Source organism: Carlito syrichta, unplaced genomic scaffold (genome assembly GCF_000164805.1).
Source record: "Carlito syrichta isolate Samal-C Ts95f unplaced genomic scaffold, Tarsius_syrichta-2.0.1 Scaffold305654, whole genome shotgun sequence".
Taxonomy (NCBI): Eukaryota; Metazoa; Chordata; class Mammalia; order Primates; family Tarsiidae; genus Carlito; species Carlito syrichta.
Window position 1 is genome coordinate 118,512 of NW_007249750.1, and position 14,931 is coordinate 133,442.

The window sequence follows — 14,931 nt, forward strand, 5'->3', positions numbered from 1 at the left end:
GTTGTTTTTTTAGTTGGAGTCTCACTCTTTGTCACCCAAGCTGGAGTACAGTGGCTATCTCACGGCCACTGCAGCCTAGGCAATGTTTCTGCCTCAGCCTTTCAAGTAGCTGGAACTACAGATGCACGCCACCATGTCCAGCTAGTTTTTGTGATTTTTGTTGTAGAGATGAGGTCTCACGAAGTTGCCCAGGCTGGTCTCGAATTCCTAGGCTCAGATAATCCTCTTGCCTTGGCCTCCCAAAATGCTGGGATTACAGGCTGAGCTACTGCACCTGACTGGCAATTTCTTAAAAAGTTAGACCTTCCGTATAATCTACCCGCCACTTATAAGTATTTACCTAAAAGAAATAAAAACATATTCATACAAAGACCTGCACATGAATGTTTGAATGTTCACAGCGGCTTTATCTGTAATAGCCAAAAAACTGGAAACCACCTAAATGTCTATCAGCAAGTGAAAGTCCAGCTTAGGAAGGCTAAAGTGGAAGGATCACTTGAGGCCAGGAGATTGAGACCAACCTGGGCAAAATAGGGAGATCCTGTCTCTACAAAAAATAATTTTAAAAATTAGCCAGGTGGTGCGCTCGTAGTCCCAGCTACTCAGTTGGCTGAGGTGGGAGAATCACTGGAGCCCGGGAGTTTGATGCTACAATGAACTATGACGGCACCATTGCTTTCCAGCGTGGGTGACAGAGCAAGACCCGGTCTCAAAAACAAGCAAACAAACAAAAAGCAGGCAAATAAGCAAATTGTGGTTTATACATACAATGGAATACTAGTCAGCAATAAAAAGGAATGTTCTATGGAGTCATACAAAAACATAGATAAATAATTAGAGTGAAAGAAGTCAGACAAAAAAAGAATATGTACTGTAAGTTTCTGTTTATATAAAATCTTTAAAAATATAAACTAATCTAGCAATAGAAAATAGATCTGTTCTTGCCTGAGAATAGGGAGGGAGGTAAGTAATCACAAAGAGGCACAAGGAAACTTTTGGGGTAATGGGTGTGTTTGCCATCTTGATTGTGGTGATTGTTTCAAGGCGCATACAGGTGTCAAAACTTATCAGACTGAACTCCTTCACTATATACAGCTTATTATATATCAATCATACATCTAAGCTGTTAAAAATAAACAAAACTATGCATTTAAGTTTCTATAAAGTGAATTAACTTCAGGAAAAATAGTAAAGAGATGACCAGATGGCACAAAGACATAGCACAAATTGTGCATTGGGAACTGGGATGACAGACGCTTGGAAACATCTTATGGGTGTACATAAAACATTAGATTCTGGTGTTAACTTGCTTGAGTTCAGGTCCTGAGTCCCGTTCTCACCAGTTGGGTGATTGGTCTGGATAAAAATGTAGTTAATAGATCATGCTGCCAGAGTGCCTGGGTTAAAATCTCAGCTCTGCCACTTTCTAGATGGGTGGCCTTGGGCCAGTTATTTAACCTCTCTGTGTCTCCGTTTCCTCATCTCTATAATTAAAGACAGTAACAGTATTTCTCTCAGCACTTGGCATAGTACCTGGCACATAGTAGCTATTCAATAAATGCTCACTGTTATTGGTAGTGCCAGTGAGTTGATGACTAAGTTGGGGCTAGACCTTGAGCACCTGATGCCCAGACTTGGGCTCTCCCACCCTTCAGGCTGCCTCCTGGACAAGCAAACCCCAGCCTCAGGGAGGAAAGTGTTATTGCCAAAGTTGGATCCAGTCCTTGGTCTCAGGTGCTCGGCTCAACGTTCCAGGCTGACATTATGGCTTCCGGGCATTTGGCAGGCATGCCTATAGTGCTGAGTCTTGGGCTGCACAGGCCCCACCTTCTCCAGGGGCAGAGACTGGGCTGAGCAACACTATAGCCGTGAGATTCCTGTGCCTACATGGAGCCATGTGCTTGTTACCATGCTAAGCTTGGTACACACATTCTTATCTCACCTCTCAAGCAACCTTGAGAAACGGAAGATCTTTGACTTCATTTGAGAAATGAGGAAACCAGACTCAGAGAGGCTAGGTGGTGTGTCTGAAGCCACACAGTTAGATCAGTACTTCCCAGCATCTGGATCCTTCCACTGTACTATGCTCTTTCTCTCCTCCTCGCCCTGAGCACCCTTTCTCTGGAGCCCTGGGTGCTATTGTGTGTGGGGGCAGAGGGAGGCAGGATACCAAGAGTGATAACTTTCTGCCCTTCCCTGCAGGGGCCTTGCTGTTGCTGCTGTCCTGAGTCTGATCCTGTGGTTGTCTTTGGACACCGGACGGCGGCCTGAGCAACTGGTGTCCTTTGCAGGCATCTGTGTGTTCATCATCTTCCTCTTTGCCTGCTCGAAGCATCACCATGCAGTGAGTGCTTGGCCGTCAGACCCAGGACTAGATGCCAGTGGATGCCTCTCTCTCTTCTGTCCCTAGGCTGAATCAGGGGCAGATACTCCCATTGGGAGCCCTGGAAGCTCAGAGCCTGGGGAAGACCGGTGCATATCAGGACAAGCTCCCTGTAGGGCTGAGGAGGGAGGGCCCAGGACCAGAGACTCAGAGTGGGCCATCACCTCTCTTAGCAGAAGTCCTCAAACTCCCCAGTGGGGCAGGGGGTGCTGCCTGGAGAGACCTGGCTAGATGTCTGTCCAAACTCAGAGGCTACTGGGCATTTGTTTCCTTGGCGACACATCCAGTGGTCAGTCTAAGCCTGGTCCTCAGGTCTTCAGGCTCAGAAACCACCTCTCCCCCGCCTGGAGAAGTCAGAGCTGGAGCTTCAGAGTCTATCTGAGGAGCCGAGGCTTTCCTGGAATCATGAGCTTATGATGGTTCTTCAAGTTTGCTCCCAGACCAGCAGCATCAGTGTCTCCTCGGAACTTAGAAATGCAAATTCTCAGACCCACCCTAGAAAACCCAGGGTAGGATCAGCATCTTCTTTCCAACCAGCTCTCTGGACCATTCTGATTAGACTAGAGCATTCATCTGCCCATTCAGGAGGGCCCTACCCACCTGCCCTGGTTGGCCCTGCTGGAATGGGCAGATGGACCCTTCTCACTCTCTGCCTCCATGGTATCAGGACCCCTCCCTGTCTCAGTATGGTTACTACCTTCCTGAGGCTACAGCCAAGCCTCCCAGAAGCCTCTGATGCACACCCGAGCTTAGGAATCACTGCTAAGTGCTGAAGGGAACAGCAGCCCCAAGGCACCCAGCTCTCCTCTGCTGGGGGTGGGGGACACAGAGGGAGGGGGATCAGGGTATCTGGGATCCCAGCCTGTGGAGGAGAGATGGGGAGGGTCAGGCAGATGGGGTTACCCTTGGCTGGAGAAGAGCTGGGCCCTGCAAGCTGGCACTGAAGTTCCAAGGCCAGACCTCTGGGCCACAACTCTGACTCCCTGCACCCGGTGATGATCCAGGGACAAAGTGCCATGTCATGCCCATGGCTGGTCAAGTTTCACACGGGTTCTTGGTTAGAATCTTGCTCCACCCCTGTGCATGGTCCAGTCCATTGTTGCCTATTTTGAATCCCAGGATGGGTATAACCAATGGTGATAGGCCCAGGGATCTGGCTGGGCCCAGCCCTTATCCTATAGGCAGGCCCAAGCTCCCACCCATCCCCAACAGTCCTGGGTCCTCTGCCCTCACCCTACCTTGCTACCTGCTGATCCCCCAAGGAGTTGAGCTCACCAGGACCTTTCTATCTCATGGGGTGACAGGTGTCCTGGCGGGCTGTGTCTTGGGGCCTTGGACTGCAGTTTGTACTTGGACTCTTTGTCATCAGAACAGAGCCAGGATTCATTGCGTTCCAGTGGCTGGGCGACCAGATCCAGGTGTGTATGTGGTGACTGGCTGCCCAGAGCATCCTGTGTTACCAAGAGTTGGGGAGAAGATACCTGGCTGGGGGGAAGGTGGTTGGTGAGGCCATAGAGAAGGCCTGGCACCAGGAGGGTGGGTGTGGACTGGGGCCCCAGATCAGGGGGGCAGCTGAGGGCTGGGCAGTGTAGCTACCTCTTCTCTTAGGCCTGGTACCACTGACCCAGACAGAGTAATCCTTTCAGAGGCTGGGCCTGCCTGTGAGAGAGAATCCCAGACAAGGATGTTCTCAGGGTACCTGGACACCTTGGCATGTGGCCTGCAAGTAGTCATCAGTGATTTGGGACTTATAATAGTTAAAAGTCACGGGTTCGAGACCCGCCTGGGCAACTTGGCGAGACCTCATTTCTACAATAAAAAAAAAAAAAAAATTAGCCAGGCGTGGTAGCGTGCGCCTGTAGTTCCAGCTACTTGGAAGGCTGAGACGGAAGGATCGCCGGAGTCCAGCAGGTCGAGGCTGCGGTCTGGGAACGGCCATTGCACTCCAGTCTGGGTGACAGAGTGAGACTCCAACTCAAATAATAATAATAATAATAGTTAAAAGTACTAAAAACAAAACAAAACAAAAAAGCCCTGTAGGCCAGGCACAGTAGCGCACACCTATAATCCCAGCACTTTAGGAGCCTCAGGCAGGAGGATCATTTGAGCCCAGGAGTTTAAGGTCAGCCAAGGTAACACAGCAAGACCTCATCTCTACAAAAAAAATTTTAAAGATTAGCCGGGGCCGGGCACAGTGTCTCAAGCCTATAATCCCAGCACTTTGGGAGGCCAAGGTAAGAGTTGCCTGAGCACACGCGTTCAAGAACAGCCTGGGCAACTTGGTGAGAGCTCATCTCTACACTAAGTCAATAAAAAAATTAGCCAGGCATGATAGCGCTTGCCTGTAGTTCCAGCTACTTGGAAGGCTGAGGCAGAAGGATCGCTCAGGCTCAGCAGGTCGACGCTGGGGTGGCCGTGAACGTACCACTGCACTCCAGCCTGGGAGATGTACTGAGACTCCAACTCAAAAAAAAAAAAAAACTAGTCAGGCATGGTGGTGTGCCTTTATTCCCAGTAACTCAGGAGGCTGAGGCAGAAAGATCACCTGAGCCCAGATGGTCAAGGCTGCGGTAAACATACACGTGCTGCACTCCAGCCTAGACAACAGTGAGACACTCAACTCAAAAAACAAAAACAAAGAAACGAAAAACCCCTGTAAATGATATATTTGTAAGTGTGTTTTAAAATAATGTTTATAGCCGGGCTCGGTGGCTCAGCCTGTAATCCTGCGCCTTTGGGAGGCTGAGGTGAGTGGATTGCCTGAGCCCGCGGGTTCGAGAACCGCCTGGGCAGCGAGACCTCATCTCTACAATAAATAAAAAAATCAGCTGGGCGTGGTAGCACGCGCCTGTAATTCTGGCTACTCGGAAGGCTGAGGCGGAAGAATCGCCGGAGCCCAGCAGGTCGAGGCTGCGGTGGCCGGGAGCGGCCACTGCACTCCAGTCTGGGCGACAGAGTGAGACTCCAACTCAAAAAAAAAATATTAATAATAATAATGTTTATTAGCTGGGCTTGGTGGCTCAGCCTGTAATCCTGCACTTTGGGAGGCTGAGGTGAGTGGATTGCCTGAGCCCGCAGGTTCGAGACCCGCCTGGACAACTTGGTGAGCCCTCATCTCTACAATAAATCAAAAAATCAACCGGGCATGGTAGCACATGCCTGTAATTCCGGCTACTCAGAAGGCTGAGGCGGAAGGATCGCTGGAGCCCAGCAGGTCGAGGCTGCTGCAGTGGCCGGGAGAGGCCACTGCACTCAGTCTGGGTGATAGTGAGACTCCAACTCAAATAATAATAATAATAATAATGTTTATTGAAGTTATACTTTTTTATTCCATTTTTATTGCAGTAAAATACACATAAAATTTACCATTTTAACTATTTTAAAGTGTCATTAAATTCCATGCATATTGTTATGTCAAAAGACAAAATTACAACAAATTAAGTTTAGACATCTTAATTGACTTTTATTTGTGATTCTGGAAGTTGGCAACACCCCATTCTGTAAAATAGAATGACTATTTCAATGAGTTGAGGAAAGAAGATTGGTTTTAAGAACAGAAAAGGACTGTGGAAGCAGAAACAAGAAACAAAAAATGGATTGATTCTTTCAAAGTTACTTTCCTTACTATAAAGGTTAAGGCAGAGAGGTTTCTTCTCATGCCATGTTTGGAGATTTACCTATTATCACTCACTCTCCCAGTTTCTCAGCAGGTCAGATGAACAGTTTAGGCTTGGTGATGTGGAACTTTAGCATGAGTGATTCCATTTTGCTTTGGTCTGTTGGGCCTAGTGCAGGAGCTCAGTCCTAACCAACAGCCTCCTCTAGATTTTATTTAATACTTTTCAAGTATAAGGTATCAAGGACACAGGATTAATCCTCTACTCAGCCCTGCTCATCAACTCACATTTCCATGTGCTTTGTGCAGGGTAGAGCAGGAGAATCCTGTGTGTCCGGGGTTGTGAACACCTGCTAGCCTCGCTAACAATATCTGTGTGTGTATTGTGGAGGGAAAGACTGAGTTGCTATTCTGGTCGCGTCCCCTATTTATTTGTTTGTTTGAGTCGGAGTCTCACTCTGTTGTCCAGGCTGGAGTGCAGTGGCATGTTCATGGCCACCGCAGCCTCGACCTTCTGGGCTCAGGTGATCCTCCTGCCTCAGACTTCCAAGTAGCTGGAACTACAAGCACATGCCACCACGCCCAGCTAATTTTTTGATTTATTGTAGAGATGAGGTCTCACCAAGTTGCCCCTGGATTCAGGCAGTCCTCTTGCTTCTGCCTCCCAAAGTACCAGGATCACAGGCATGAGCCACTGCGCCCGGCCACGTCCCCATTTTATAGATGGGAACACTGTGGACTGGACAAGAGAAGTTACAAGAGAAGTAACTTGTCCCTGCAGTCACAATGCATGTTCAGGATCTATTCATAGATCTACTGTAGAAGTGTGACTGGATTCAAGCATCAAGGGCACGATTCTGGGATAGGGATAAGAAAAGGGGAAGCTGTGTCATGAGTTGTCAGGTAACCGAGCAGACACAAAAGGCACCATCCTGGACAGCCTTCTCCACACATCTCATGGTCTTGCTTCCTCTGTTGTCTTTTCTTTATTGTTCTAAAAACTCTCTTTAAATTTTTTTTTTTTTTTTAGTCAGAATCTCACTCTATTGCTCACCGCAGCCTCCAACTTTGGAGCTCAAGTGATCCTCCTGCATCAACCTCCTGAGTAGTTGGGAGTACAGGTGTAAACCCACCACCCCAGCTGTTGGTTTGTTTTTTTTTTTTTTGTAGAGTTGGGATCTCACTATGTTGCCCCCAGGCTGGTCTCAAACTCCTGGACTCTAGCAATCCTCCTGCCTAAGACTCCCAAAGTGCTGAAATCACAGGCATGAGTCACCATGCCCAGTCAACTTCTGTAGAAGTAATCAAAAAGGTGTCTCTTTGGAGAATGTGCTCAGAAGCAAGCCCCCATGACTGTAGCTTAAACACACTTTGTCAGGTGGTGCCCACCCCATAAGGGCCTAGGGGACCAAAAGGCACCATCCCTGGGCCCACTGCTTCCTCCCTCCTCCCTTCCTAGCCTCTCACCGTGTTCTTGTTTTGTTCTTTCAGACCTTCCTGAGTTACACCACACACGGCTCCGGCTTCGTGTTTGGGGAGCAACTGACCACGACCGTCTTTGCCTTTCAGGTCAGCTCAATTCACAGGCCAAGAGCTCTTTAGCAGCCAGTGCCTGGTGCCTCCAGCTAGTGGGGAGTCTGGGCCAGGCACGGTGTGGGGAGTCCTGGGGGCAGAGGCCATTATGGGAAAGCTATAGAAGCTTAAGCTTAAGCAGTATGTTTGCTTGGTAATATGTTTTTGCTATATTTTGTAAAATTTGCAAAAGTGAGCTATTTCTGCATTGCTTTCCTTAGAGATGAACTCCCAAATTATATGAACTCCCAAATTGCTGAGAGGCTGAGGACAAGAAGTGAGGGGCTAGAGAGCAGAGGTCACAGGGATGGCTCCTGCTGTGACCTTAGCCCCTGACATGCTGTAGGGACTTCTGGGCCTATAAGAAACAGTTTCCGAGTCGGGCTCGGTGGCTCAGCCTGTAATCTCACGCCTTTGGGAGGCTGAGGTGAGTGGATTGCCTGAGCCCGTGGGTTCGAGACCTGCCTGGGCAGGTGAGACCTCATCTCTACAATAAATCAAAAAATTAGCCGGGCGTGGTAGCACGCGCCTGTAGTTCCAGCTACTTGGAAGACTGAGGCAGAAGGATCGCCGGAGCCCAACAGGTCAAGGCGCTCCAGTCTGGGTGACAGTGAGACTCCAACTCAAAAAAAAAAAAAAGAAACAGTTTCCGGCCAGGCTCGGTGGCTCAGCCTGTAATCCCACGCCTTGGGAGGCTGAGGTGAGCGGAGTGCCTGAGCCCGCAGGTTCAAGACCCGCCTAGGCAACTTGGCAAGACCTCATCTCTACAATAAATAAAAAAATTAGCCGGGTGTGGTAGTACGTGCCTATAATTCTGGCTACTTGGAAGGCTGAGGCGGAAGGATCGCCGAAGCCCAGCAGGTCGAGGCTGCGGTGGCCGGGAGCAGCCACTGCACTCCAGTCTGGGTGACAGAGTGAGACTCCAACTCAAAAAAAAACAAAACAGTTTCCAGGAATCCTTAGGCTCAAATGATCCCCTGGGATGCTCCCCCCAGGCCACCTCTCCCAGGAAATCTGCCCTTATTAGTCCAGTTGCAAAATATAGCTCCTTCCTCTGACTTCTCCTAGACTAGTGGACAGCATTCTCTCTCTTCCTCTCTTTCCCTACAATAAAAATCTATTGCACATTTACTGCTCTGTAAAATATTATGGAGGAAATTGAGATAAAGATACTGTTCTGTTTCAAAACTCTATTGCCTAAGGAGAGAGCCCTAACCCTCATTTAACACAGGGCAGCTGTGACTGCTTCACTGTTCTGGGCAGAGCTGTGGTTGTATTTCTTCTTTCTCCAGTTAATTGCTCAAGCACCCAAATGCCTTGTTTAGTAAGAACTCAAGGGTAATCCTGCTCTGCCTGCCTCACATCCAAATTGCCTAAGACCCTGAGGCTCACTCCAGGGTTAATCCCCACTGGCCAGGCAGAGAAAGAGACCTGTGGTCTCACTTGCCCAGGAAACCAGTGCTGTCCACTCTGGTATTTCCCGGACCACCTTACCATGGGGCTGTGATACAAGACCCTATGTGCAAGTTCTGAAGATTTCTGCTTTGTGTCATTCATTACTCTGGCCACTGTTCCCAGAACCTCCCCACCCAGGAGATTTTTGACCTAATCCATGAGCTTGGCCACAGACTTCTGGGTTGGTGTGTCAGGTCACACAAGTCCTGAGTATCCTACCTATCCTTGACCCTGACCTCAACTGTTGAGTTCCCACTGAAGTCTCAGCATCATGCCCACAGACTCTGGGGAATTTCCAGTTCATCTGAGGGGTTCTAGCAACAATGTTGGCCCTAAGAGGAAAGGAAGGGAACCAGGCTACTGTCTTCTCAGAAGTCTTTTTGTCCCTTTGACAGATTTGTCCATCATGTTTTCTGAGACCAGTTCTACATAGGGAGAATATTGGTAGGGGCAGCCTCTGTCAGTCCCCCAAAGGTTCCCTAACACCATTCCCTTAGGGCAGTGGGGGATTGCTCCTTTATATTTACATAACCAAATAGGGAGGCTCTCCAGGGTTTCAGGGAAGAGTAGTAAATATCTGCTTTAGGGTGACTTTTTGTTCCAGACAGAGAAGCTCCAACAGCTTCTCACACTAAAAAACAAACACGAAACACTGCAATTCAACCTCCCAGGCAGCTAGATTCAAATGCAATAAGAGAGGTACAGGCCGGGTATGCCAATAATCCTAGCAGTTTTGCAGGCTGAGGCAGGAGGATTGCTTGAGGCCTGGAGTTCAAAACCAGCCTGAACAACATAGTGAGACTCTATCTCCACAAAAAATTTTAAAAATTAGCCAGGCATGGTGGCACATGCCTATAGTCCCAGCTACTTGGGAGGCTAAGGTGGGAGACTTGAGGCTAGGAGTTTAAGACTGGCCTGGGCAACATAGCAAGACCCTATCTCTAAAAAAATTATTTTTAAGTTAAAAATTTTTTAAAAGAAAAAGGTACAAAGAAAAGGAACTGGGGAGTGCCTATCGGGAGAAATTGTTCCTATAACAAGGGACAAGAAGGCATTTTGCACAGAGTTCAGGACAGAAAGGATTTGGGCACATGGAGCTATGCAGGATGAGGAAATGGCATGGACAAAGCATAGAGGTGAGAGCGTGCCGGTTATCCAAGGTGCAGGGCATAGTTCAGCTGGACAGTTCCAGCAGGCAACAGAAGTCTCATTAAGATCTGAGTATCACATGTTCTCACTCATATAGCGGACCTTGAACATCCACCTTAATACTATAAAAAAAAGACTGACAGTGGTGGGAAACTATGGGGGGGGGAAGGGAGGTGGGATTAACGGTAGTCAATATCTGTCTGGGGACGGGGAGATACCCCTTATCAACAAGGGTGTCTGAACGAAGCATATTTGTATACCTAACCCTAAACTGTACCCCACAATATCAAAATAAAAAATATTGATTAAAAAAAAAAAGAAGTCTCATTAGCCCAAAAAGCAGGAGAAGAAATGCTTCACAGGCCCAGTAGCTGCTGCCTGCCAGAGCCCCCGCCCCGCCTTACTCCCCTTCCACCTCTGAACATATCGCGAGGCTTGCTGTTGTGTCTGCTCCCTGGCCACGGTTAGCTGTGTTTCCTCCATCTTTCTTCCCTTTCGGGAAGGATGTGCCCATACCTACTGTTTGCATCTCTCCCCGGTCACCCTTTAGAACCACAAATTCCTAGACTGTTAGTAGGAGGAGGGAGCTCAGTGGTCTTTGGACCTCCCCTTTGTATGGCAGATGGTCCAACCAAGTCCCAGGGAGGGGCGGTGAGTTGGCTGCACTGGCCCAGTGAGTTGAGGCAGGGTTGGAGCTAGACCCTGTCTCTAGACTTCTGTTTAAGGGGTGTTTTCTTTCTCAAACTATAAGCAGAAATCAGTGGCATCGTGTTTCTCCTCCGAATACAAAAAGCCTCCCCAATAACAATAATGATCATTTAAAAACGCATTAATGGTTACAGAAGACCTGGAGATTGTATGTTCTGTTAGGTAAGAAATGACAGCGAGGTGGGTTCATCATTAACAAGCCTCAGCGTTTCCCAGTCAAGCACTAGCAGTTCCTTGGCCCCCAGAGGCACTGTACTTTGGACAGATTCCTGGACAGTGCATTGGCTGCTGGCGTCCTTAGCAATGCCAGGCCAGATGAAGGAGGACCCAAGATAAATGCTGCGAGGTCACAGAATCCCCTTTCTCACAAGACTCGCTAATCACAAAATTTTATTCATACACTCCCCCCCCCATGTCTCACACACACACACACACACATGCAAACATGCTTGGGACTTGCCCTCAAGGTGCGGGTGGCTTTGTTGAATGCTGAGCTAAATAGAAGACTCAGAAGGTTCTCTCTGTTCTTTCCCTGAATCATGTGGACCTAGTCCAAGACCTTTGGCCAGTTTCAGCCTGGGCAAGTCTTCTGAGCTTACCCAGATTTTCAGAATCCAAGCAGCTTCCTGACGGGCATGGTCCAGCTGCTCTCTTCTGGAGAAAGCAGAGTCTCTCCCTGCAACTTCTTCAGTCCTCAGCCTGCCCTGGGCCTGGAGTCCAGTGCAGTTGACGTGGCAGCCATCTCCTGGCCGTATCAGCTGGATTAGTCATTCCACCTTGGCTTCATCTCCCTTCTAGTAACTTTCCATCCACATGATCACCCCCCTCCAGCCCCCGCATCCTTCTTGGATCTGGCTGACCCGGGAGCACACCCACTCATTCTTTCACGATCGTTCCAGTCTCTGGAACATGAACCCATGCTAAGCTCAGCAGTGCTGCTCAAACTTTTTCTCCGAGGAACCCCTAGAGTGAAGAAAATGTCTTTATCTCCCCTAGGGTTTCGGAGTATCTGGCTGTTGCAGATTCTGTAATCCCCAGTGGTCAGTAGTGCTAAATTTTGCACATGCACACAAAGATCAAATAAGATAAGGACTGAAAGGTGCCTTTGGATTTGGTAATGAAGGGGGCCAATGGTAACCTTAGTACACATGATTTTCAGGGGAGGAAATGGGAATTAAGGGTTGACTGAAGTGGGATGATTGAAAGGAGGAAGATGGGACAGTTGAGGCAGGAGATATCTGTGGAGAATGTGGCATCCAGGCAGAGACAGGAATGAGGGGCAGAGTGATGAAGCCATTCTGGGTAAAGGAATTGCACAAACAGGAAATCAGGAGGTATATCCAGGGAACAGCCAGGAAGTCAGCTAATCTGGCTTCTGCGTTTTGGTGATATTGCTGGTGCAGTGCATACTGTAGTTGTTGTCTCTGAGGAATCTTCCAGCTTTGGTTTTTTTGTGATTCACTGTGGCCTGGAACTAGTGACAGGGTACTGACTACAGTGTTTGTGCCTTAGGGCATGGAGACATGGGCGTTTGCCCAGACAGCCTTACGAAGTCATCGAGAGGCCTGACTCAACTCCCTTCAGGGAGAAGAGGGAGCAGACCATGTCCTTAGTGGGTTTGGACCTGCCTTCAAAGCCTGTTTCCTGGCAAGGTGATTAAGTTTGCTCAGAGGGTACAGTCTAAACTCCAGAGCAGTGGTTCTCAGTGTGGTGTCCAGATTGGTAGCACCAACAACATCTGGAAAGGTCAAAATCTCAGGCCCTATCCCAGACCTACTGGATCCAAACATCTGGGGGTGGGCTCAAAATAGACATTTCTAACCAATTCTCAGATGATGCTGCTGGCCCAGAGACCACACTCTGAGAACCAGAAGTTCCTTCTTCCTTGAGTTACGGTTCTAGCAGGACCAGCCTACAAAGCTATTTCTACAAGGCAGTGGTCAGGACTCCCTTGGCTCTTCCTTGAAGGAGATTGTCTTAGTCCCAGGAGGCTGTGATGAAAACCGTAGGTGGCTTATAAACAACAGAAATGTATTTCTCATAGTTCTGAAGACTGAAGTCCAAGATCAGCGTGGGTCTGAGAGGGCCCACTTCCTATATGTGTCTTCACATGGTGGGAGCTCTCTGGGACCCCATTTATAAGGGCAACATCCCATTCATGAGACCTCCACCCTCATGATCTAATCACCTCCCAAAAACCTTACCTCCCAAAACCATCACCGTGGGATCAGGTTTCAGTACTTGAATTCTGGGAGAACACAGACATTCAATCTGTAGCAGGGATGCAGGCTGCCCTGAAGAGAAAAAGACAAGCTTCCAGGGCTGCACCCAAGGCAAACTTCCTCAGGGTCATGGCAAGACCTTGGCTACCTGCCTGGTGGCTGAGAGTTACATCTGCCTCTTTGTAGGTGTGTGACCTTGGGCAAGTAGCCAAGATCTCCCAGCCTCAGTGTGCCTGTCTGTGAAGTGGAGACACTTATATCTACCTCAGTTGCTTTGAGTTGCCTCATAGTTGGCACATAGTAGGCCTTCACAGGGCTTCCCTCACCCTTCCACCGCCATGCTGCCTTGAGTTACTTGTTCTGTTCTTCTGCCATCTCACATACTGCAGACCCCGGATGGGTTTCTGGACTATGAGGTCATATTGGCCACAGGGACCTTATTTAGTATTCTATCCCACCTTAGGAAATCGGGATCACCTCTCTTCTCTTTCATTTCCCTCCTCTCCCTAGACAGTCACCACTTAATCCAAAACATAGCTTCCTTTCCGCCAAAAATCTCCATCTTGCAGGTAGGTAGAAGACATCTTTTGGCTGCTGGTGGGGGAAAGGCCCAGTTCTGCGGTGGGGTCCTGCTGCCCAGGGAGCTCTTCTTCCTGCCTTGGACCTGTCTCTGCAGGCCTGCCAGCTGCCCCACAGTCTCCCTCAGGATCAACTGGACAAGCAGTCTAGACAGTACGTGACCCTTTCTGCGTCTCCCTCCCAGCACGAGCAGAATGAAGTCATCACACTCGTGCTGGAGGTGTTTCTAGCCCCAGGGAATGAGGAGGAGCCAGGGGCAGCAAAAGGCTTTCTAGAGCTAGTGGCCTTGTTCCCTGTCAGGTGACATCCCCCACTGCAGTGAAGCTAGTGACAGACGTTGAGCAGAGCGAGTTCAGATAAAACCTGCAGTGTTGGTCTGGGAAGGGAGAGGGGAAAACATCTCCACAGGGCTTTTTCTCCTCTCTGGCCAGGGCTGCCAGGAGCAGAATCTTTGTTCTCATCAGGGGTCTTTCTGGCATCCCAAACCATTTTGAACTAGAGCCTAAATTTGGTTGCTGAAGACTCTCCTTTCTGGAAAAAAACAGAAACAAAAATGACCCTTCCTTGTGCCCTCAGCTCTCTTCCGTGTTTCACACGGTTCCACTTCTTCAAAGGGCTGCCATTCTTGTTGATGTCAGCCTCTACCCCCACCTCCCCTCTGACACTGCTCTCTCCTCGGTCATCAGCGACTTCGAGTTGCTAAGTCACAAGGGTCCAGATCAGTCCTTTTCTTACCAGAGTTCCCTGATGCGCCCTGCCCTTAGTCTCTGCTCTTCAGGGTCATTTCCTCAGTGAATTGCATCCTCCTCTCTTCCTTCCTCAAACTGTACTCCATATGGACAAGCTCCAAGCTTGTCTCCGCTCTCAGCGACCAACCTTTTATCTAGTTTCTCACTTGATATTCCTCTCGGATGTTCCACAGGCATCTCAAGTTCAACAAGTTCAAAACAAAGCTAATGATCTTCTGCCAAACGTCTCCTCTGCCTATGCCCTACCTATTATAGAAAATTATAGGAGCAGATGAGATATTCAGAAATAGAGAAAACAGAAAAAAAAGAAGAAAGAAATCGTATAAAAGCCAGATGTGATGGCTCATGCCTATAATCCCAGCACTTTGGGAGGCCAAGGCAAGAGGATTGCCTGAGTACAGGTGTTTAAGACCAGCCTGGGCAACATGGTGAGACCTCGTCCCTACAATAAATCAAAAAATTAGCCAGGCATGGTGGCACATGCCTGTAGTTCCAGCT

The 14,931-nt window shown here is 48.7% G+C and overlaps 1 protein-coding gene across 2 annotated transcripts in view; it reads left to right on the forward strand.

Moving 5' to 3' along the window:
• SLC28A1 (solute carrier family 28 member 1) overlaps window positions 1-14,931 on the forward strand; it is a 60,894-nt gene that overhangs the window by 16,432 nt on the left and 29,531 nt on the right. For both annotated transcript variants that reach the window (XM_008062087.1, XM_008062088.1), the window contains exons 5-7: window positions 2,203-2,344; window positions 3,688-3,801; window positions 7,491-7,568. In XM_008062087.1, coding sequence (XP_008060278.1) covers window positions 2,203-2,344; window positions 3,688-3,801; window positions 7,491-7,568 — 334 coding nt within the window. The remainder of the gene's footprint in view (window positions 1-2,202; window positions 2,345-3,687; window positions 3,802-7,490; window positions 7,569-14,931) is intronic.